The 24,107-nt window shown below is 34.8% G+C and overlaps 1 protein-coding gene across 2 annotated transcripts in view; it reads right to left on the reverse strand.

Moving 5' to 3' along the window:
* Positions 1 to 3,473: 3,473 nt before the first annotated feature.
* nadsyn1 (NAD synthetase 1) overlaps positions 3,474 to 24,107 on the reverse strand; it is a 29,606-nt gene continuing 8,972 nt past the window's right edge. The window contains exons 12-21 of one of the 2 annotated variants that reach the window (XM_056462318.1): positions 21,433 to 21,481; positions 18,855 to 18,957; positions 18,601 to 18,769; positions 14,661 to 14,796; positions 11,690 to 11,796; positions 11,385 to 11,516; positions 9,387 to 9,456; positions 6,461 to 6,589; positions 5,854 to 6,030; positions 3,474 to 3,843 (exon numbers count right to left, since the gene is read on the reverse strand). In XM_056462318.1, coding sequence (XP_056318293.1) covers positions 3,826 to 3,843; positions 5,854 to 6,030; positions 6,461 to 6,589; positions 9,387 to 9,456; positions 11,385 to 11,516; positions 11,690 to 11,796; positions 14,661 to 14,796; positions 18,601 to 18,769; positions 18,855 to 18,957; positions 21,433 to 21,481 — 1,090 coding nt within the window. In that variant the 3' untranslated portion in view covers positions 3,474 to 3,825. The remainder of the gene's footprint in view (positions 3,844 to 5,853; positions 6,031 to 6,460; positions 6,590 to 9,386; positions 9,457 to 11,384; positions 11,517 to 11,689; positions 11,797 to 14,660; positions 14,797 to 18,600; positions 18,770 to 18,854; positions 18,958 to 21,432; positions 21,482 to 24,107) is intronic. The other variant, XM_056462319.1, reaches the window with a different exon arrangement.

Raw genomic sequence — 24,107 nt, forward strand, 5'->3', positions numbered from 1 at the left:
ACGTGAGTTCTAAGAGTTAACGATAGATTACTATTTTCTTCTCATTTGTAGCTACGCGACATAAAACAAGCTTGTACGTGTGTCCGGAGTTCAGACCGTTTCACACTTACAAAAAGGAAGTCAAACCCGACTGCAAAAACCACATCTCATCCACACCCGCCCCCTCGTGCGCCAAGACAACAGAAAACACACCCCTTGGTTATTATTACAAAGTAAAAAATAATTAATAGTCAAAAAATTATTCACATTGTTGGGTGTAATTAAGTTGTAAGTAATTTCCTTATACGGTGAAAAAAGTAACGTGATAGATTACTTTTCATTCATTTATTCATTTTCTGTTCAGTTTAGTCCCTTTATTAATCCGGGGTCGCCACAGCAGAATGAACTGCCAATTTATCCAGCATATGTTTTACACATGCCCTTCCAGCCGCAATCTATCACTGGAAAACACTTATACACTCTCATTCACACACATACACTATGGACAATTTAGCTTACCCAATTCACCTATAGTGCATGTCTTTGGACTTGTGGGGGAAACCGGAGCACCCAGAGTAAACCCACGCGAACGAGGGAAGAACATGCAAACTCCACAAAGAAGTGCCAACTGACCCAGCCGAGGCTCGAACCAGTGACCTTCTTGCTGTGAGGCAAGAGCTCTACCCACTGCACTACCGCATCACCAGATTACGTTTCTTGTAGTTTAATTACATTTATTCATAATAAGCGTCTGTATAAATCAATTTAGAGAACCAAACGTAATTTAATTGTATTGATTTATTGTTATACAAGTATTTTTTGCAGACAAATTCTATTTTTCAACTGAAGGTTACAGTTATATTTATTTAAAGTTGCTTATCATAAACTTGCCTTAAACAGGCCTACTATAAATTGAAGATATGTATAAATTAATTCAGAAAACAGAGCAATTTTATTTTATATAGTTAGTTATTGTTATACAAACATATTTTGCAGGGGAAAAAATGAAACTAAAGAAATGTAAATTTGGGTGACACGATGGCTCAGTGGTTAGCACTATCGCCTCACAGCAAGAAGGTCGCTGGTTCGAGTCCCGGCTGGGTCAGCTGCCATTTCTGTTTGGAGTTATAATGTTCTCCCTGTGTTGGCGCCGGTTTCCCCCACAGTCCAAAGACATGCGCTATAAGTGAATTGAATAAACTAAACTGGCCGTAGTGTATGTGTGTAAATGAATGTTTATGGAGGTTTCCCAGTGATAGGTAGCAGCTGGAAGAGCATCCGCTGTGCAAAACATATATGCTGGATAAGTTGGTGGTTCATTGCTGTTGTGACCCATGATAAATAAAGGGACTAAGCCAGAGGAAAATGAATGAAAGAATGAAATGTAAATTTTTCAAGACAATTGCACATGTACCTCGACATGGAGGTATGCACGAGGAGTTGGCTGTCTGGTGCAGTAACAACAACCTGGAGCTCAACACGCTCAAAACAGTGGAGATGATAGTGGACTTCAGGAGAAACCCCCCTGCCCTCCCCCCACTGAGCATCATGGACAGCATTGTGGCAGCAGTGGAGTCATTCAAGTTCCTGGGCACCACCATCTCTAAGGACCTGAAGTGGGACACTCACATTGACTCCATTGTCAAAAAAGCTCAACAGAGGATGTACTTTCTTCGTCAGCTGAGGAAGTTTAACCTCCCAAAGGAGCTGCTGAAACAGTTCTACACCTCCATCATTGAATCAGTCATCTGCACATCAATAACTGTCTGGTTTAGCTCAGCTACTAAATACGACCTCCAAAGACTACGTCGAATAGTTCGGACTGCTGAGCGAATCACTGGTACAACCCTTCCTACTCCCCAAGAACTGTACTTATCCAGAGCGAGCAGAAGGGCTGCCAAAATCACTCTGGACCCCTCACACCCAGCACACTGCCTCTTTGAACTTTTACCTTCTGGTCGACGCTACAGAGCACTGCGCACCAGAACAGCCCGACACAGAAACAGTTTCTTCCCTCAGGCAATCCATCTCATGAACACTTGATGATAATAATTGCGGAACCAACATCACTACTTGCTATACACTTTTATACACATATACACTTATTTAACAACACACTTTACATGCCAATTTGCACATAACAGCTGCACATATAACGTTGTATATAGTAATAAACATGTACATACACTTGTCAATCTGTATATTTGCACTCACTACTTACTTCTATTTTTAAAAAAATATATTTATTATCTGTTTTTTGTCCTGTCTCTGTAATCCTGTTGCACTGTAGAAGCTCTGTCACGAAAACAAATTCCTCGTATGTGTGAACATACCTGGCAATAAAGCTCTTTCTGATTCTGATTCTGATGTGGTGTCATTACTTTGAAATGTTTCGTGTTTTGGTAGATGTGTTTAACTTTTTAAAGTATTACAAATCTAAAAGGTCATGTTTGAATAAAATAAAAATAAAAAAGTTCTGTCTATGTGTTAAGATTTATAGAGATTTTTAAGTAGTATCAAGTCAAGTAATTAAATAACGTAATGAGAAAAGTAATTAAGCAATTTAAAAAAGCAATTTAAATACAATTTTATTGATGTAAGTACAAAACATGAATTATTTTTAAAGCAACTTACCAAACAAATATACATACAGTTGAAGTCAGAATTATTAGCCCCCCTGAATTATTAGCCCCACTGTTTATTTTTTTCACCAATTTCTGTTTAGTGGAGAGAAGATTTTTTCAACACATTTCTAAACATAATAGTTTTAATAACTCATTTCTAATCCCTGATTTATTTTATCTTTACCATGATGACAGTAAATAATATTTGACTAGAAATTTTTCAAGACACTTCTATACAGCTTAAAGTGACATTTAAAGGCTTAACTAGGTTAATTAGGCAGGTTAGGGTAATTAGGCAAGTTATTGTATAACGATGGTTTGTTCTAAAATAGCTTAAAAGAGATAAAAATTGACCCTAAAATGGATTTAAAAAAATTAAAAACTGCTTCTATTCCAGCCGAAATAAAAAAAATGAGACTTTCTCCAGAAGAAAAAAATATTATCAGACATACTGTGAAAATGTCTTTGCTCTGTTAAACATCAATTGGGAAATATTTAAAAAAGAAAAAAAAATCAAAGGGGGGCTAATAATTCTGACTTCTACTGTATGTATGTTTGCATAATATACAGTATATATTATATATGCATGCGTCTATGAGAGAGAGAGAAATGTTTGATCTTTAATCATAAATTGTAACGCCTACGCAATTAAGCTATTAACAGTTTATACAACATGCCTGAACTTTACAAAAAATATTTGCAATAGGTATGCTACACTAAAACATAATCCTTGTATGTGTACACAAGTACGTAAATCCCGTTTACAGCAAAATGTCTTAAATCAGAATGTTCATTTTTACAAGTAACAAAGTTCAAGAGATCCTGCAACAGGAATGCCCCAGTAATCATTGATACTGCACTGACATGATCTTGATAAAAGAGATTCAGCTGATCTGATGTTGTTTATTGGCAAATTGCACAAGGAAAATGTTGTTACAGTAACATTTTCACTTCTATTTATTTTTAAACAACCATCATTATCAAATACTATATTAATAATTGCATTGTAATTCGACATACATACTGTAGCTAAAGACATTAGGATTTACACATCCTAAGTAGAACAATCTATTGATGTTTCAGAGCAAGATACAGTGCGTTTACAGTCTGACTGAAAGAATGTAGAGAAGCAAGTGTCCACAATCACATCAGTGGCTGAGATTAATCATTGGACCGAGGATAAGTGGATTCTGATAGCTTTTACATGTGTAGATCCTCCATATCACTCCATCTTAGCTACCTGTGTAGTATAAAATAGAATGGGTGAATTGCTAACAGGAAAAAAAACTATACAAACAGAAGTCAGGAAGAAATGCAGATAGATGCATTCACACTGTTATTAAATGTTTGGAATAATTATGATAATTATAATTATGACGTTTTTTATTTATTTTATATGTTTATTTGGCAGGGACAGTGTCCATTAATTAATCTTTTCCATTATATAAATACTATTACGCTTTAAAATATCCCAAAATAGAAGCGTTTAATTAAATTATTGCAAACTTGGTACTAATAGGAGACTTATTTAAAAAGAAAATGCAATTGCTCTAAATTTATAGATGATAGTGTATACAGTATTTCTGTGTAAAATTTAAATATTGATAACTTCAATACATATACTGTACAAACATAAACACAAACACAGGTATTGGTGGTTTACGAGGACTCTATATGGGTGTAATGTATTTTATACAGTAAAAACGCTTATTACATTGACCCACCCCTCCTCTACCCCTAAACTCAACACTTTTGAAATTGAAGTTAGATATAAGGCATGTCCTTGTAAACCAACTGAATAGACTATAACTAGGTTATATCGTTGTAAGTATACATATTTGCCTCGTAAACCACTAAAACCAGTAGATACATACACATTGGTATTGGTGTTTTACCAGAACGCTATAGGTGTAAAGTATTTTATACAATAAAAACTACTTATTACATGGCCCTACCCCACCTCTACCCCTAAACCCAACACTTTTTTCAATTGAAATGTGAAAAGACCCCGTTGAGTATAATTTTTGTGCATTTTGAATTGTGAAGACATAAGGCATGTCCAAGTAAACCACTTTAATAGAGTACAGCTAGGTCATACCCTTGTGATTATACAAATTAGCCTTGTAAACCACCAAAACCAGAATACACGCATACAAACACATTGGTATTGATGGTTTATAAGGTGTCTCCACAGGTGTAAAGTATTTTATATGGTAAAACTGCTTATTACATGGCCCTACTTCACCTCTACCCCTAAACCCAACACTTTTGAAATTGAAATGTGATAAGACCCCATTAAATATAATTCTCTGCACATTTTGGATTTCGAGGACATAAGGCATGTCCTAGTAAACCACTTCAATAGAGTGCAACTAGGTCATACCCTTGTGATATATACAAATTTGCTTTGTAAACCACCAAAACCAGTGAGTACACACACACACACACAATGGTGGTTTACGAGGACTTGCACAGGTGTAATGTATTTTGTACAGTAAAACTGCTTATTGCATGGCCCTACTTCACCTCTACCCCAAAACCTTTCACTTTTGAAATTGAAATGTGATAAGGCCCCATTAAGTATAATTCTCTGCACATTTTGGATTGCGAGGACATAAGGCATGTCCCAGTAAACCACTTTAATAGAGCACAACTAGGTCATAACCTTGTGAAATATACAAATTTGACTTGTAAACCACCAGTATACACACACACTCATAATTATTCTGAACTTTTGGAATTTTTTTATTTTGAAAAAATAAATTAATTAATTAATTAATAAAAAAACAAATAATAATATATATAATATATTTTTGACTCAAGTGATCAAATACTTATTTGACACAGTAATTTACAAATAAATTGCTAAAAAATCATACAACGTGATTTCTGGATTTTTATTTTTAGATTCTGGCTCTGAAAGCGGAAATGCACCTTTGGTGAAAATTCTAGACCCCTCCATGATTTCCAAGTAGAAGATATTGAAAAATCACAGGGTGATCAAATACTTATTGACCTCACTGTATATATATATATATATATATATATATATATATATATATATATATATATATATATATATATATATATATATATATATATATATATATATTTATTTATTTGTATAAAAAAAACTCAACTTCTGCCTGGTACTGTATACATGTGTCTTAGTGTAAAGCTGAAATATGAAAGCTTGTAATTATACAGTCCACATCACATAGAGATCACACTGTTCAGTAGAAGTGCTGACCTCATTGTCGATGCAGCGGAATTGCCAGCTCCACCGCGTGTTGTAAAGGAAAGGACGGAGGTCAAAGCGGTTGTCATCCGGACCGTAGCTTTCAGCATGATAAGAGGGTGTTACCGTTGTCATCTTATGTCTGTTTATTGAGTACATCCTAAAGAAATGTTTCACTTTCGCGGCCACCTGCGAAACCAAAATATGATCTTCAACGTGAATAAATCATACTAGTCAATATAAATATTAATATTTACTGCTTTTGCAAGCAATTTTAAAGGGATAGTACACCCATAACTGGTTACAAACCTTTTTTTTTTCTTATTCTGTTAAACACAAAAGAAGATATTCTGAATAAAGTTGAAAACCTGTAACCACTGACTTCCATAGTAGAAAAAACTAATACTATGGAAGTCAATGATTACAGGTTTTAAGCTCTCTTTGTGACGAGTAAAGAAAGAGTAAAAGAATTGTCATTTTTGGGTGAACTATCACTTTAAATCATATCCATTTTATAACATATATAATATCTAACTCATTATGTTTAATTATGAATGATTATAAATGAAAAGCAAATGACATCCTATTGTTGTACTGTAAAATTTAGACCATGTCTGACCTCTGAGGGAGAGAAGGTCTCTTTCCATGAACTAATGAGCTTGCAAAACATGCTATACGGGCCACACTTGGAGATCTTCCTGAGTCTGCCGATCACAGACAGCTCTGAATAGGTCATTCCCATGTCAGCCTGTGGGAGGAGTACAAAAACACTTGTCTTCGAGAGGTAAAAATATCTGTCTGCACACACAGAGTAATGGAAGAAGCTGAGAAGGCCACAGCATTGTGTTTTTCAATTCACAAATCTGTGTTCAGGCTCTTGTCCAATCTTCACTTCCTTCGACAAAACCCTCTTAGGCTAGACATGGGATGATAGCCGGTTTCAAGGTTTACCACAGTTTAGAAAATGTATACTGTTCCTATAGTATATGTTAATTTTATTTATTTTACGTGTTTTTTTTTTATGACTATTTTATTTTGTTTTTTTAGGGCAACAATATCTCCAGCAGAAAAGGACAGCCACATTAAAATCCCCTGGTCATACTACAATTCAGGAAACATTGGAAAAACAAATCGTTTATAAACCAACATCCAAGCATGCTATAGACCTGAACAATGCAGTGGTTACATTATATCCAGGGAAAAGAAAGATATCCAGAGATGCCTTTTTAAGTTGTAAAGAAATCTGCAGAGTTGGGTGTATTCTAATTGCTGTATTCTAATTGCATTTTTGAGGAACGCAGTAATGTAACGAATTACATTTTGAATTTGTGTAATTTGATTACAGTTACTAAAGTCAATGTAATTGCGTTACGTTACAAATATAGTTTTTGGAAGAAAAAAATGCTTCTTTTAAATCACGTTTTCTGCTGCGAACGTCAGTTAATAAGTATGCGCTTTTAAATTGCTGGAGAACACGAGCTGAAATAGCTGCTGTCATGAGTGGTTGCTTCTTCAAGTGAACATACAGACATTACTTTGATTTCATTGAGTGTAAAAACTAAAATATTGCTGTGAAATGCAGTCTAAAGAACTTTCCACTGGTTTTAACTCGACCAGCAACTTGTTCAAGGACTAGAACAGAAAGCATACTTGTCGCCAGGAACGAAAACACAGCGGCCCAACTTAGTCTAAACAGGCTAAATTTAATATTTGTGCATGAATGGGAGTGAAGCTTCTGAATGTGAAGAGAAGCGTAGCTGCTTATGGGGCTGTTCACATATCACGTCTTTTGTGCGCGCACGCATATTGGGAGCGCATATTGCATGCTCGCATTTCCCAGGCTCGCACAGTTGAAAACCGCGAGTCACGTGACAAGAACTGACCGATCATCATACTTTGAAATATACACATTTCGGTAAACGAATTACCACAGACAAACACAGAACACACATGTCAGTGGTTACAGGGATCCAGTTTTTCAAACAGATTTGGAACAAGTGAATGATGAGAGAATTTTAAGTTTTTAGCTCTTTTGAATATGTCAAGCTGTTGTGATCAACTCATTGTAATGTTTTTCAGTGAATATTAAATTACTGAAAGAGCTGCAGTTTATTTTGTATTTTTATAGGTATATCTTTATATGTTTTAAAAGTAACTTCAAAAGTAAAGTAATCTGATGACTTTTTCTATTAAGTAATTAGTAATGTAATCAGATTACAATTTTCCAATAGTAATCAGTAATTTGTAATCTATTACTTTTTTAAAGTAACTTACCCAACACTGCAAATCTGAATTATCCAAACAAAGCAGAAGTCAATGATTTATTTTAACTATAAAGCCTGACATGATTATTTTAAATGTTTTTTAAATAAAATAGATTGTGTTCAATGGGGAAAAATTTTGTTGTTTTTTACCCAGACATTTAAAAAGAGCATATTTTAGAGCAGTAATCTCACAATTCCATGATACCATTAAACCATGATATTTTTATTCAAGGCTTTCACACCTTTAGAATCTTAATCTAATCGGCCCATGCCTATGGCAGCCACCCACAAACAGGGAGTTACGGGCTTGCTTTTTACAGGCAAATTTGAAAACATTACAACTTTTCAGAAAGCCGCAAAAGTGCACCGTTCTTCATGTGACAAGAATCAACCAATTAGCTTCAAACATTGTATGGATTATAAACATTTCAGTAATTACCTCAGACACACGCACAGAACTCAAGCACAATGGAGCTTTTTAATTTTCTGAATAAAACTTGTATCAGAGCTACAGTAAGGGTTTGTCAGTGCTGGTTTCTCGGAGAGTGCAGTTGATGGTTGCTTAGCAATAACACACATTACACAAGAGAACAAATGTGATTAACATTTTCCATGTTATATTTCATCTCCAACAACGATGTAAACTTTTATAAAAATCTGTTCAAACATTAACTTCTCTGCATGAAAGACCCTTGAATGGCGGATTAACATGTCGAGATGATTGACAGGGCATGTAACTAAGCAACATAATGGTCTGTTAATGATGTTGTAGTGTGTCCCAAAGCTTGCATACTCTTCTGTTACAAGCCTAAAAATATGTACTTTTTCTTCACTAAAAAGTAGGTACTTTTAGGACATAGTGTAAGTATTATGGCTGATTTGGAAGCCGCATCCTCTGGTTCCCATTGGAACAGCAACAAAGTTCCTACTCTTTGCACATGTGCAGTAACTGTTTAATGTATTTAGAGCTTAAGCAACAACTTTAAGATTGTGTTGCAGATTTGAAATATGTAATTTAATTGCTAGTTCAGCAGGCAGTTTGCGAGATTTCCCTATTCATTTAGAGAGGAATTTGGTCCTGGATGAACTCCCGGTGGTGTTGCAAATATGGCTGCTGAGTGAACAGACTTTCCTTGATATGATTTCAGGTGACAGGAGGCTGATTTTGTAGCAGCAGCAGCAGCAGAATTCATCTTATACGTCATTGTACAACTGCTATAATTATAGAGGTATTATTTTAAAGTTGAAAAACTTTAAGTAAATGAGGTTTGATGTGTTTACCTCATCAGTTTGGACCACTTTGCCATCAGTCAGTGGCTCCAGCTCTGCAGTCGGTGGAGCTTCTAAAATGCTGCACAGAAGATGGACACAAATGAGGATGCTGTTACTTGCAATCCAGGTCTTTCTGGTAAGCTAACTTAATATATTTCAAACTGTATACATTATACTCCAAACTTAAGATTACATACATTTAAATTTGTAAATTAAGTTTCAATAGCTATTACTCTAACTTTTGAAATCATGTAATTGTAATATGCTGGTTTGGTGCTCAGTTATTAACAATGATCACTGATGTTGTTAGTAGTTTTGGCTTCTTAGTGTACATATATTTCGTACTAATTAGTACTGTCAAAAGATTATTAATGAAAATAAAAGCTTGTGTACGTTATATATATATATATATATATATATATATATATATATATATATATATATATATATATATATATATATATATATTACAGTTGAAGTCAGAATTATTAGCCCCCCTTCTATTATTATTTTTTAACTATTTAAATATTTCCCAAACGATATTAAACAGAACAAGGAATTTTTTTGTCTTATTTGTTTTATTTCGGCTAGAACAAAAGCAGTTTTTTAATTTTTTAAAAAAATTCATTTTCAGGTCAAAAATATTAGCCCCTTTAAGCAAATTTTTTTTATACAGAACAAACCTTTGTTATACAAAAACTTGCCTAATTACCCTAACCTGCCTAGTTAACCTAATTAACCTAGTTAAGCCTTTAAATGTCACTTTAAGCTCTATAGAAGTGTCTTGAAAAATATCATCATGTCATCATGGCAAAGATAAAATAAATCAGTTATTAGAAATTAGTTATTTAAACTATTATGTTTAGAAATGTGTTGAAAAAAATCTCTCTGTTAAACAGAAATTGCGGGGAAAGTAATATTATTTTTATAGTGTTACATTTTTCATAATATTACAATATGCAAAGAACTTAAAAAAAGATTGGAAACTTTAAGTATACTTTTGGCTAGTGTATTTTATTTATTTAGCAAATCCACAATATATTCAGTAAACCACATTTTAATTTAAAAAATAAGCACTTTATGTTAATTTCTCCTATCTTTATGACATAAAATCCAAAGTACAAACAGAACCATCATTTTGTGTACCATTATACTCCTATTCTTCAGTCTGCAATTTATTTATTTTTTAATTGTATTCCAGAAATTATGCTCATGCCTTTGCAAATAGCTACTACTCAGCTACTAAATACGATCTCCAAAGACTACGTCGAATAGTTCGGACTGCTGAGCGAATCACTGGTACAACCCTTCCTACTCCCCAAGAACTGTACTTATCCAGAGCGAGCAGGAGGGCTGCCAAAATCACTCTGGACCCCTCACACCCAGCACACTGCCTCTTTGAACTTTTACCTTCTGGTCGATGCTACAGAGCACTGCGCACCAGAACAGCCCGACACAGAAACAGTTTCTTCCCTCAGGCAATCCATCTCATGAACACTTGATGATAATAATTGTGGATCCAACATCACTACTTGCTATACACTTTTATACACATATACACTTATTTAACCACACACTAACATGCCAATTTGCACATAACAGCTGCACATATAACGTTGTATATAGTAATAAACAGGTACATACACTTGTCAATCTGTGTATTTGCACTCACTACTTACTTCAATTATTTTTTTAAATATATTTATTATCTGTTTTTTGTCCTGTCTCTGTTATCCTGTTGCACTGTAGAAGCTCTGTCACGAAAACAAATTCCTCGTATGTGTGAACATACCTGGCAATAAAGCTCTTTCTGATAAAGTTCTGATAAAAATGATTTTAAAACGCACTCTCTCCCATTCATTGATCTACGGTATGTTTGTCTCTTTCTTTGTCATTCTGAGTGATCTTTTATCAGTTTGTCGTCTGCCAGGCTCAAACTATTAATCAAGATGAACCAAAATCCATGATTTGATCAGCAAACTTGTGGTAAAAGTAAAGATTACACACCCTACAAGTGAGGTGAGCTGAAGGCGTTTTACACAATACTCCAGAAAGCCCTTCAGGTCTGTCTTACTCACTCCTCCAATGGGATTGATATCAGCGCTGGAGCAGTCGTATTTGGTGAAGTATCCAGTCAAACTGCAAAGACAAGAAAATACCGTCTTTTAAGGGGCCTTCACTTTTATTATTATTATTATCATTATTATTATTATTATTATTATTATTATTATTATTATTATTATTATTATTATTATTTTTAGGGAAATACTGAAAAATGTAAGACAAACATTTGTACAACAATAAATACAAACCTCTCATCCACATTGGCTGATCCAAGAACTAAAAGACCACCAGGTTTTCCCTGAGCCCACAGACAGAGCTGTGCAAAAAGGTAGGCCAAAACCATTCTGATACGAGCCTGTAGTTGAGTTGATTAAAACACACAGTACATGCATCATACACAAAAAAATTTATATTATGGAAGTCAATAGTTACCGTAACTAACTTAGTATATATATATATATATATATATATATATATATATATATATATATATATATGAGCAATATCACACGAGTAGCAATGCGATATGGCTGTATATCAGCACTGGTGGGAGGCGTGCGTTGGCACGAGGCCGCAGGTTTGAGCCTCAGCTGGGTCAGTTGGCATTCCTATGTGGAGTTTGTATGTCCTCCCCGTATTGGCGTGGGTTTTCTCCGGGTGCTCCGGTTTCCCCCACAGTCCAAAGACATGTGGTATAGGTGAATTGGGTTGGCTAAATTGTCCATAGTGTATGTTTGTGAATGAGTATGGATGTTTCCTAGTGATGGGTTGCAGCTGTAAGGGTATCTGCTGCGTAAAACATATGCTGGATAAGTTGGCGGTTCATTCCGCTGTGGCGATGCCTGATTAATAAAGAGACTAAGCCGAAAAGAAAATGAATGAATGAATAATGAGAATATATATATATATATATATATATATATATATATATATATATATATATATATATATATATATATATATATATATATATATATTTGTGTCCTGGTCGGGAGCTAACATCCGATTTCGATTGAGTCTGATACTGCATGATCGGGCCCAATTTCCCAGATCTGCACATCCCTAATATATATATATATATATATATATATATATATATATATATATATATATATATATATATATATATATATATATATATATATATATATATATATCCTACCTGACAAAAGTCTTATCGCATATCCAAGTTTTAGGAACAACAAAAAACTTGATTTCTAGTTGATCATTTGGTATCAGAAGTGGCTTATATGAAAGGCAAACGCCTCTAGATTCCGCTTATTTTACCAAAATAAAATTTGATCATGCCTTGAATTTTAATTATTTAATTAGGACAGTAAGGTCTGACTTTGCTTAGACAAAAGTCTTGTTACTTAACAGAAATAATGTACAGTATAGAATATCAAGTCATGTATAAAGTCATGGTGTCGTGAAAAAAGAATTCATATAGTGTATGACTCCCATGAGCTTGGAGGACTGCATCTATACATCTCTGCAATGACTCAATGAGTTCATCAAGATTCTTTGGATTCATCTTCAATGCCTCCTCCTTCATCTTACCCCTAACATGCTCAATACTGTTTATATCTGGTGACTGGGCTGGCCAATCCTGGAGCACCTTGACCTTCTTTGCTTTCAGCAACTCTGATGTGGAGGCTGAAGTATGAGAAGGAGTGTTATCTTGCTGAAGAATTTTCCCTCTCCTGTGGTTTGTAAATTAATGGGCAGCAAATTGTATATATTTTGAAAAATGTTCCATAGTATTTGTGTCCCCTAATTTGGAAGACAATTGTTACAGGTTTCTAATATTTATACCTTTATTCCGTACCTTTACAACTCATAAAGGTATGGAATCACATGAGGGAATGTAAAGGTTGAGTAAATGTAATTTTTGGGGTGAATTATCCCTTTAACGGCGACACAGTGGCGCAGTAGGTAGTGCTGTCACCTCACAGCAAGAAGGTCGCTGGTTCGAGCCTCAGCTGGGTCAGTTGGCGTTTCTGTGTGGAGTTTGCATGTTCTCCCTGCGTCTCGTGGGTGCCCTCCTGGTGCTCCGGTTTCCCCCACAGTCCAAAGACATGCGGTACAGGTGAATTGGGTTGGCAGCTGGAAGGGCATCCGCTGCGTAAAACGCTTGCTGGATAAGTTGGTGGTTCATTCTGCTGTGGCTACCCCGGATTAATAAAAGGACTAAGCCGAAAAGTAAATAAATGAATGATTGAATTAATGATTTATCCCTTTAAGTTTTTCATAATTTGACAAAGCAACAAAAACATATTATTTAACTACAATTACACTGATTTAAACTGTTAGAGATGCCAAGGTTGGTGCATTGAAATATTATTAAATTTGCTCTTTAATTAATTTCACTTTTAAATCATAAGATTAATCAAGATTATTAGATTATATATAATCTATGGCTGGGCCTAATATTTTACACTAACAAATAAAAAATGTATTGAACAAAATGGTGGTGTAATTTATTTAATTGTTACTTTTTTATCCTGCAGAGTTTCTTCACATCACAGTCTTCATCACTGGGGCTTTTAAAGAAATAAAATGAATAAACTAACACTATCTAATAAAGACATACTAAAAAGGAACAATTGTAATACTTATTATTATTATTATTAAAAAACAATTGAAAACGATGTGTAACTGAACTCCTCAGGGTTATACTTTATACTCGTGCACCGGTTAATAATTTGCTCGGACACTGAAATGACTATATTTGCATATACTGCATATTTTTTCTCTTTAAAAAGAAAAAACTAGGTCTTAGATGTAATAAATTGTTACTTATGTTTTAAAGTGTAAACTCGGTAGATTCGCAGGTCGTTTTGACACTTAAGGTGACAAACTGCAAGACCTTTCTGTGAAAACTGCGGTGGCTGTGTTGCAATGCAAGCAAACAGCAGAATGGAAAAAGTCAGCAAATTAGTATCACTTTCACAAAAACCACTTCTGAAGCCCGCGCTTTTCTGATTTTACAAGAGTCACATAAAACAAAGAATCAACATTCCATCTTTGTAAAATAATAACTAAATCTAACTCTGCTTTCCAAATTACTGGCAAGCTTTTGGTTATTTCTGAGACTTGCATGATGGTCAAGCAAATCATTTAGAAAAATATGAATTATGTGTTCAGCGCACGAAAGCATGCTACAAGTTTAATATTACTGTGTACAGTATATGTATAAGTTGCTGATGACTGCAGTACCTGGACGTTCTGAAGTGCCAGGTTCTCTCTGGCACTTCCTCCATTTGCACAGAACTGAGGCCACTTCCCTGTGACCATAGAAAAGATTCCCAGCATGCCTTTTACTGCCATGTCAATATTGATGTTCAGGTGATTGCTGAGAAGAGAACAAATGAAAGTCAACGTCTTATTTGAACGTCTTTATTTCTTGTGCTAATGAATTGTACACAATATTTATCAAATTTGTAAGTATTTTAACCCTTTTAAGCCTGGTGTCTGTTACAATGAACATAACATGTCAGGTTATGTTTTGTTTTGTTTTTTGCTTCTGGAGCATATCACCAAAATTAAATCCTGCTGGACTTTTGTCATCCAATGAAATGGCAGAAGGCTCTGAATATATCCACTATGCTGAAAAGAGGCATGGCAGTACTTTGTTCCAAATATAGAAGTATGCAACATCGTCAATGTTTTTATTCACATTTATTCATATGTTTGCCAGTATTTCATAGATTGTATAGAGAAAGATACTGGATTACTAATAAAAGTTCAAAATCGATTGTATTGTAGAATTATAAGATTTAAAGTTTTTTTTTTAAATATAAGAATGGGTTTAGACATTAAATATGAGTTTGTAAATTTAAATATATTAAATATAAGTTTGTATGGATGTTTCCCAGAGATGGATTGCAGCTAGAAGGGCATCCACTGCTTAAAACATGTGCTGGATAAGTTGGCGGTTCATTCCGCTGTGGCGACCCTGGATTAATAAAGGGACTAAGCCGAAAAGAAAATGAATGAATGAATAATTCAAATAATAAATAAATTAATAAATGTAAAATAATGAATACATGAATTAATTAAATAATATATACATTAATTAAATAATGCAAATAATAAAATTAATTAATTCAAATAATAAATAAATTAAATAATTAATTTGAATAATAATTAAATTTAAATAATAATCTGATTAAATCAAATGATGAAATAATGAATTCCAATAATACATTAATTGATTCCAATAATAAATAAATTAGTTAATTAATTCAATTATTGCTCCGGTTTCCCCCACAAGTCCAAAGACATGTGGTATGGGTGAACTGGGTAGGCTATATTGTCCGTAGTGTATGTGTGTGAATGAGTGTATGGAAGTTTCCTAGTGATGGGTTGCAGCTGGAAGGGCATCCGCTGTGTAAAACATTTGCTGGATAAGTTGGCGGTTCATTCCGCTGTGGCGACCCCAGATTAATAAAGGGACTAAGCGGAAAAGAAAATTAATGAATGAAAGAATAATCCAAATAATACACTAATTTATTCATAAATTGTTTAACCATTTTTTAAAATGGTAGTGTTTTATGTTTTGCAAGCACACACACACACACACACACGCACACACACACACACACACTGCAACTAAATCTGATTCTAATGTTCATTACACAAAAATAGTTCCTGAGCACCAAGTTAACATATTACAGATTTTTTACTGATACATATTATTGATTTTTGAAGGACCATGTGACACTGAATACTGGAGTAATGGCTTCTTTCACAGCGTTTCTAATCAAATTAAAGGGTCACACTTTACAATAAGATTTCATTAGTAGTGTATTTACTAACATGAACGATGTTTGAACAATACTTGTACAGCATTTATTAATCATAGTTCAACATTTACTAATGTATTCTTAACCTCAAATTCATACTTGTTAACATCAAAAGAAATTGGTCCAAGGCACTCGGAATATGTGGAAAATTTAAAAAGCCTTTATTCACATGGCTCAATCTTAAAAGAAACCTATGCGTTTCGGCAGCGGTCTGCCTTCATCAGGGTAAACAGTGATCAGGTGCGTTTAGAGTCTCTTTTGAGTACTAAGGTCACGTGACACATTGAAACATCTCTACAATGCTCAAATAATTTAACCGGTATAGTCAACTATCATTATTAATTCAGCATAGATAGAGGTCAACTTTAAACCATGCACAGATATACAAAATACAAAAAATGCATAAACATGGCATGTACATACACACTTCCAAACTCATTTACATGTGCACATACACATATATACAAACATATACGTATGAAAACATGTACACATGGAAAAATACAAACACATTCTACAATGTATGATGATAATCAGTGGATCATCTATAAATAAACTGTTTTACAAAAATGAAGAAAAGTCTAATTCACCATTTAGACCTGGGAATCTAGTTGCTTTTAACGTATAGATCCAAAAAGTCTCTCTCTGTTTTAATCTTTTTATCCTGTCTCCTCCTCTTGTCGAATTATAAATATGTTCAATCCCAACTATTTTTAATGAACTGGGATTGCCGTGACCTTGATTTTTATAATGTAGGGCCATAGGATATTGTGGGTTACAGGTACGTATCGCATTTTTATGCTCCGCTAATCTCAATTTTAATTTTCTCTTAGTCATTCCTATATAAAAACATCCACACGGACATTCCAGTCGATAAACTACAAATGTAGTATTGCAATTAATAAATGAATTAATCTTAAATTCTCGGCCTGATGATGGATCTCTAAATATATTCGCTTTGAGTATGTTATCACAATGATTGCAATTACCACATCTGTAGTTTCCTGTTGTTTGACTTAACCAAGTATTAGTCTTCTTGGTGGAGAGATGGCTTCTCACTAGTTTATCTTGTATAGTAGGAGCTTTTCGAAATACAATAGAAGGGGGACACAGGTAAAACTTCCCTAAGATGGGGATCACTCATCAGAATATTCCAGTTGTTTTTTACAATTTTCTTAATTTTATTTGCCTCTGTACTGTATTGTGTGACAAAATAAACAGAACTTCTTGACTCATTCAATCTAGGTCTTTGTATTAAAAGTTCATCTCTGTTACTATCTTTAGCTTTATTATAAGATTTATAGATTACTTTGTTTTTATAACCACGTTGTTTGAATCTGTGAATCATATCTTGTGATTTAATTTCAAAATCTTCTTCTTTATCACAAATTCTTTTCAACCTCTGAAATTGTCCAAATGGGATATTTTCGATCAGCCATGGAGGATGGAAACTATCTGCTCTAAGGATGGTGTTTCTATCTGTTTCTTTTCTAAAAATGGTGGTATGTAATTTCCCTGTATTATCTTTAAAAATATTTAAGTCCAAAAAATGTATTTCTGTAAGTGAAAAATCCAAAGTGAATATCAAATTTGCATTAGTAGTATTTAAAAATGCATGAAAATCCATCAAATCTGCCTCCAATCCAGACCATATCAAGATAACATCGTCTATATATCTACCCCACCACACAATACTACCCAAATATGGGTTTGAATCAGAATATACAAATCTTTCTTCCCATAATCCCAGAAATAAATTTGCATAATTTGGGGCAAAACAAGCTCCCATAGCTGTTCCCTTAATTTGTTTATAAAATTGGTCTTGAAACAAGAAAACATTGTTTTTCAATGTCCATTCAGCCAACTGTACAATAAAGCAAGTTGGTGGTTTTTCTGACAGTGGTCTCTTTCCTAGATAATATAACAATGCTTCTAGACCTTCTTTATGATCTATATTTGTATATAATGATTCAACATCCATAGTTGCCAGTATACAGGTTTCAGCACATTGTAAATTTTTAATAGTGTTTAATACCTGAGTTGTGTCCTGAATGTAAGAGGGCAGATTTTTAACACTCGATTTTATAAAATAATCAACAAATTTTGATACTTGTTAACATTAGTTAATGCACCATGAGATAGCATGAACTAACAATCAACAACTGTATTTTTCATTAACTAACGCTAACTAACATGAACAAACTGTAGTAAATGTATTGTTCATTGTATGTTCATGTTAGTAAATGCATTAACTAATACAACCTTATTGCAAAGTGTTACCAATTAAAGCAGCTTTGTTGAGCATAAACCTGTAATATACCACTGAAATGTTTGCCATGTTTTCCACTGACCTGCCGATCTGAGCAGCGAGATCTTTGGCTCTGTTTCTGGTGTCTTCAGAAGAGTTTTCACTAGCCATGTAGCATGTGGTAAAGAGGCGTCCACACAGCTCTCGCGGGTCCTGAGGCCTGTAGGACGAATCTCCGACCACCCGCTGAACATCCTCTAAAACCTGACGATCTGAAAAGAACAGGAACCAACCTCAAGCCTCTAAAAAAACAGCTGCTTATTATGTTTTGAAGAGCTTTTGCGCGTTTGGACTCACTGCCATGTTCAACAGCCTGACAGATTTGCACACACATGGAGTACACAATGCAGGCACTGGATGAACTGTCCACACCTCCGCTGAGAGGAAGAAGAAAACCGGCCTGAAAACAACAAAACATGCAGGGTTATTTGCTAAAATCTCCTGTTCTTCATCACCAAAAAAGTCCCACTTTATATTACAGTAAGTGGCCTTAAAGGAACATGCCACAATTTATTTATTTTAGTTTTGGAAAAGGCTCATTTTACAATTCCACTAGAGTTAAACTGAGTTACGAACTTTTGTGCTTAACAAGTAACGTTATTGAGGATAATAGTCACTTACTGCATTCACCATAAGGCAATATAGCACCAACTTGCACTAAATTCTAGGCTTATCGTAGTTTTGTTGAATAGAATAAGCAAACAATGCAAAAGAAATATGGCAACAAGATGCTGCGGTGCTAGAAACTTGTCAGCTAAGTGAACGAGTCATTCATATTGAAGATTCATTCACAAACGAATTGCTCCCTCTGTCAGTATGAGAAGAGAAAGCAGGAGAGGGGGTGTGTTTCAGGACATGGATTAAATCAAATCTAACAGGGAGGGAGGATAATACATTTCCATACACACAAACACATGCTCTTTGTCAGTAACCTATTGCCCATGCAGACGCTATCCATCAATGTAGAAAAGTAATGTAAAATTATCATTTTTGTAATTAAAAATATATATATGCACAATGACCACTGGGAAAACTCCCGATCATAGATATATGTGTATACCTCTGACTCTGGATGGCCATAGTCCTCCACTGCAGCTTGGTCCCCCATTCTTTTCAAAGTTGCACTTCCCTGTACTAAAATGGTGGCTCTATTGACGCGTTCCGACCAATAGACAACAACAGGGTAGGCGACATCTAATGTAAATATCTATGCTCCAGACCAAAGAGCTTAGAATCACCAAGAGGTGACACTCTAGTGCAATTCGAGAAACAGCCACTAAACGGTGCAGCGGCCATTTTGGGATGAAAACTTCAATAGAACAACAGCATACTATAAGTCGGCAAAATAAATTATTGCTGTTGCAATGGAACGTTCTACTGAGTGTCGCTTTTTGGTCATTCTAAGCTCTTTGTCCAGACCAAAGACTATAGAATACACAAGACATGTCACTCATATACTTTTGAATGGGGAAAAGTGTAACTGTTAATATGGCAAATGATGCCCTGCCTTCTAGTACAGGAGCCAATCAGCGATCGTTATATGGTGAATAAAGCCCGCCTTCTAGTACAAAAGGCAATCAGCAATCAATATAGAATGACAATTCTCCGGGGGAGGTGATCGAACCAGACGTGAGTTTCTGCAGATTTTGTGTGATACGAAATTTATTTATTTAGAAATGAAACTAAATACACATTTGTTGTTTAATTTTACTGGTTATTCGTAATATGAAATGGAAGCTTGGCAAGTAGTTTTGGAGAATTTGATGTTTCCCCAATCAGACAGAATACCCAAGCATACTGCCAGAGAGGCGTTTCAAAGATGGCCGCCAGGTCAAAATGACTTGCTTTAAAGGAACTTTGTCCCGACCCAGAAATCGGCTGAATGGATTTTTTTTTAATTGCTAAAACTCAACTGTTTAACGCCTAGGAGACTTGTAAAAAGAGCCCATGTGTTCCTTTAACTCATGTTGTCCCCAACTCCTGTGTTCCTGTAATGTGCTTACATCAAATATAACTACAATGTACTTATTGTGTACTTATACAGTATGATGCTCTTGAGGTGGGATACGCATAAGGTTAAGGACAGGTTTTGGTTAGGTTTAAGGGAGGGTTAAGGTGTCAAAATCATACCTGCCAACATTTGTCTTTGAAAATCCAGGAGACCGGGGTGGAGGGGGTGGGGAATATCTAGGTGTCGGGGGTGAGTTGTCTGAATAACACAGCTAAATGTACTATGCACCAGGTTTCGGGCAGCTGCTTTGATCCGATACTATACCATAGTCGCCGATCCGGGGGTGTTATAGACTGTACCAAAAAGATGAGGACTGGGGGGGTTAGATAGTCATTTCAGATGTAATTACTTGCAGATACTTTTTAAAATACAAGTACAATGTAAAAACATCTGTCTACTGCATTGCACCAAATGACTCATTTAAATGTAAGTACATGGTAGTTAAGGGCACTTACATACAAAAAAAAAGTACATGCTCCTTAAAATAAGTACGAATTATTTAACTAAAGGGCAGATGAGTTCCTAGAAAAATAAAGCACAAATAATCCCTTGGGTGTGAAATACTTTGTAATAATTTAACAGATTAATTGAACATAATTCAATTAATCGACTTACTGTGTACTATAGTCACAACACCTACAGTTTTTAAAGGTTCAGAGTATTTATCTGAAAACATTTGTCAGGTTTTTTTTTGTTTTGATTAGATTTTTGTGACTCGTGTGGTTCAAACCTGCCCTACACTACTTTAGCCATGATCTTGCCTCAAAAATAACTAGACACCATAGAATGTTCATTATCAGCCAATCAGAATCGAGCATTCAACAGCTCTGTAGTATAATAATAATAAAAAAATAAAGCACACACCTGTCCGCTCCTCCTTAAGTAGTCCCATAACCAGCAGGCAGGACCAAGACTGAAATAACACCAAAAATAAGCATTTACCAACTGATTATATAAATGTTGCACCAATAAAATGGATTTCAACAATAAAGTGTTTACATTTCCTAACACAGACGATACAGTCAGGAATAAAGTAGTACCACAAGGTTTTCCGAAACCTTAAAAGCAACATAAAAATAGCCTTACTTTAATTTGGCATGTTATGAGGAAATTGAGCTACCGCTAGTATTTCTGGGAGAACTGGCTGCTCTCTTAAGTCCTAATTGAGTTTGCAGGATGAGTGATGTTCTGTTCAAGGGTCAATTGCTGCACATCTCCACTAGAGAGCAGTCAAACTACAATTTGGCTGATGCTACAGCTAGATAAGAGTTCAAACAAAAGTGAAGTGCTACTTTTGTGTATTGATTGGTTGGTAAGTTGATTGTTTAATGTGATAGATTGTGATTGATTGATTGATTGATTGATTGATTGATTGATTGATTGATTGATTGATTGAGCGGATGATTAGTTGGTTGTTTAATTGACTGGTTGGTTGAGATTGATTGATTGATTGATTGATTGAGCAGATGATTGGTTGGCTGTTTAATTGTCTGGTTGGTTGTGATTGATTGATTTTGATTGATTGGTTGGTTGTGATTGATTGATTAATTGATTGATTAATTGATTAATTGATTGATTGATTGATTGATTGATTGCTTGCTTGCTAGCTTGATTGATTGATTGATTGATTGATTGATTGATTGATTGATTGATTGATTGATTGATTGATTGATTGATTGATTGATTGATTGATTGATTGATGGATTGATTGGATTATTGGTTGGTTGTTTAATTGACTGGTTGGTTGTGATTGATTGATTGATTTTATATATATATATATATATATATATATATATATATATATATATATATATATATATATATATATATATATATATATATATATATAAATCAATCAATCAATCAATCAATCACAACCACTCAACAGTTTGTGAACAGAATGTATGTTTAGATTGCAACTATGCAGTTTATTTATAAGAATACTGCCTATTTTAAAATATGTACAATTTCTGAGAGAGCTCGTCGTTGGCCATAAACCTGCCATAGAGTAGAAAAAAGACGGTTGACGTTTTCTATCCACAAGATGGCGACAGAACTGCATAATAAGCCCTTACGCTTAGAGGGTTATAACTACATGATTTCTAACTACAGCTGATCAAATCATTATTAAACTGGTAAGCATACCTGCCAACACTCCTGTTTTTCCTGGGAGTTTGACGTATTTCAGACCAATCTCCCACAACCATCCCGTTTTTTATTTCTTCCAGAAAACTTCCGTAATTTCACCCCCTCACCCTCTTTTTTTGTTGGTACAGTCTGTAAACACCCCCTGGTCACCAACTTTGGTAGAGTACGCGATTGCAGCGGCTGCCCAAAACCCGCTGCATCCTATCCCGGTTCTTAACAGTGTTATTCAGAGACCTCACCCCGAACACCCCTGGTCTCCCGGATTTTCAGTGACATGTTGGCAGGTATGCTGGTACGTGATATTTTAAGTCGATCTCTTATGTTGTAGCGCTGTATTTATAGTGATTTGCTCGCATATCAGGAATGTGTGTTGTGTTGGCAGAAAGAAAGAAGCAAAGTCCGCACGTGTTTAGTGTTTTTCCTTATTGCGAACACAACAGCAGTCTGATTGCATAGCTTTTTTACCGGGGTTAATTATTGTGATATTCCGATTGCAACAGAGAAATACTGGAGACTGTAACACTGTAAGAAGATATCACTGTAGATGGATGGCATTTCATGTCATGTTCACCCTTATAATCTTAAAGTGTGAGCAAAATCAGCTGTTTTGTCATCACTTTAGACATTATGCTATAGAGAATCATTCAAACACTAGCTCTAAAGTGACGTTGGTGAATTAGTAATGGCTTCTGCTGTTTTGCTGATGTGAATGAATGGCGGAAGAAAGTAGTTCCTAATAAAAAAGGGTTTTTAGACTCTTCGTGTTTGATTTTCTTATTTATATAAACGATTGAGCCGTCGAACTGTTGTATAAACGCAATACCACACTCGTAGCAGTGCGATATGGCTGTATATCAGCACTGGTGGGACGCTAGCGCACACCTCCCACTAGTGCTGACATGCAGCCATATCACACTGCTACTCGGTGATAAGCTAAATTGTCCGTAGTGTATGTGTGTGAATGAGTGTGTCTGGATGTTTCCCAGAAATGGGTTGCAGCTGGAAGGGCATCCGCTGCATAAATAAATAAAAATATTATATCCGCTATATAAATAAAAATAAATCCGCTATATAAATAAATAAAAGAGATCACCTAAAAATTTACTAGATTTGTTAGCCATTGCTTTGAGTAAAACCTCAATATTGGTTTTACGCTATAAACATGTGCTAACATTTTATTCAAATTTCGAATCAAAATATTGTCATTTGTTTTTCTTTCTTGTTGTTTATTGGTATTGTGATGACTCTTTTATTATTTTAAGCAAAATAATGTGCTAAATGTCATTGTAGTTATCGTATGTGTTATGCGTTCTGTACAGATGCCATTTACTCCGCAAAGATGGTACCAAAACTGATGCCATCATTTTAGAGATTTCAGACATCTTTTACGA

The sequence above is a fragment of the Danio aesculapii genome, chromosome 7, assembly GCF_903798145.1.
Source record: "Danio aesculapii chromosome 7, fDanAes4.1, whole genome shotgun sequence".
Classification (NCBI taxonomy): Eukaryota; Metazoa; Chordata; class Actinopteri; order Cypriniformes; family Danionidae; genus Danio; species Danio aesculapii.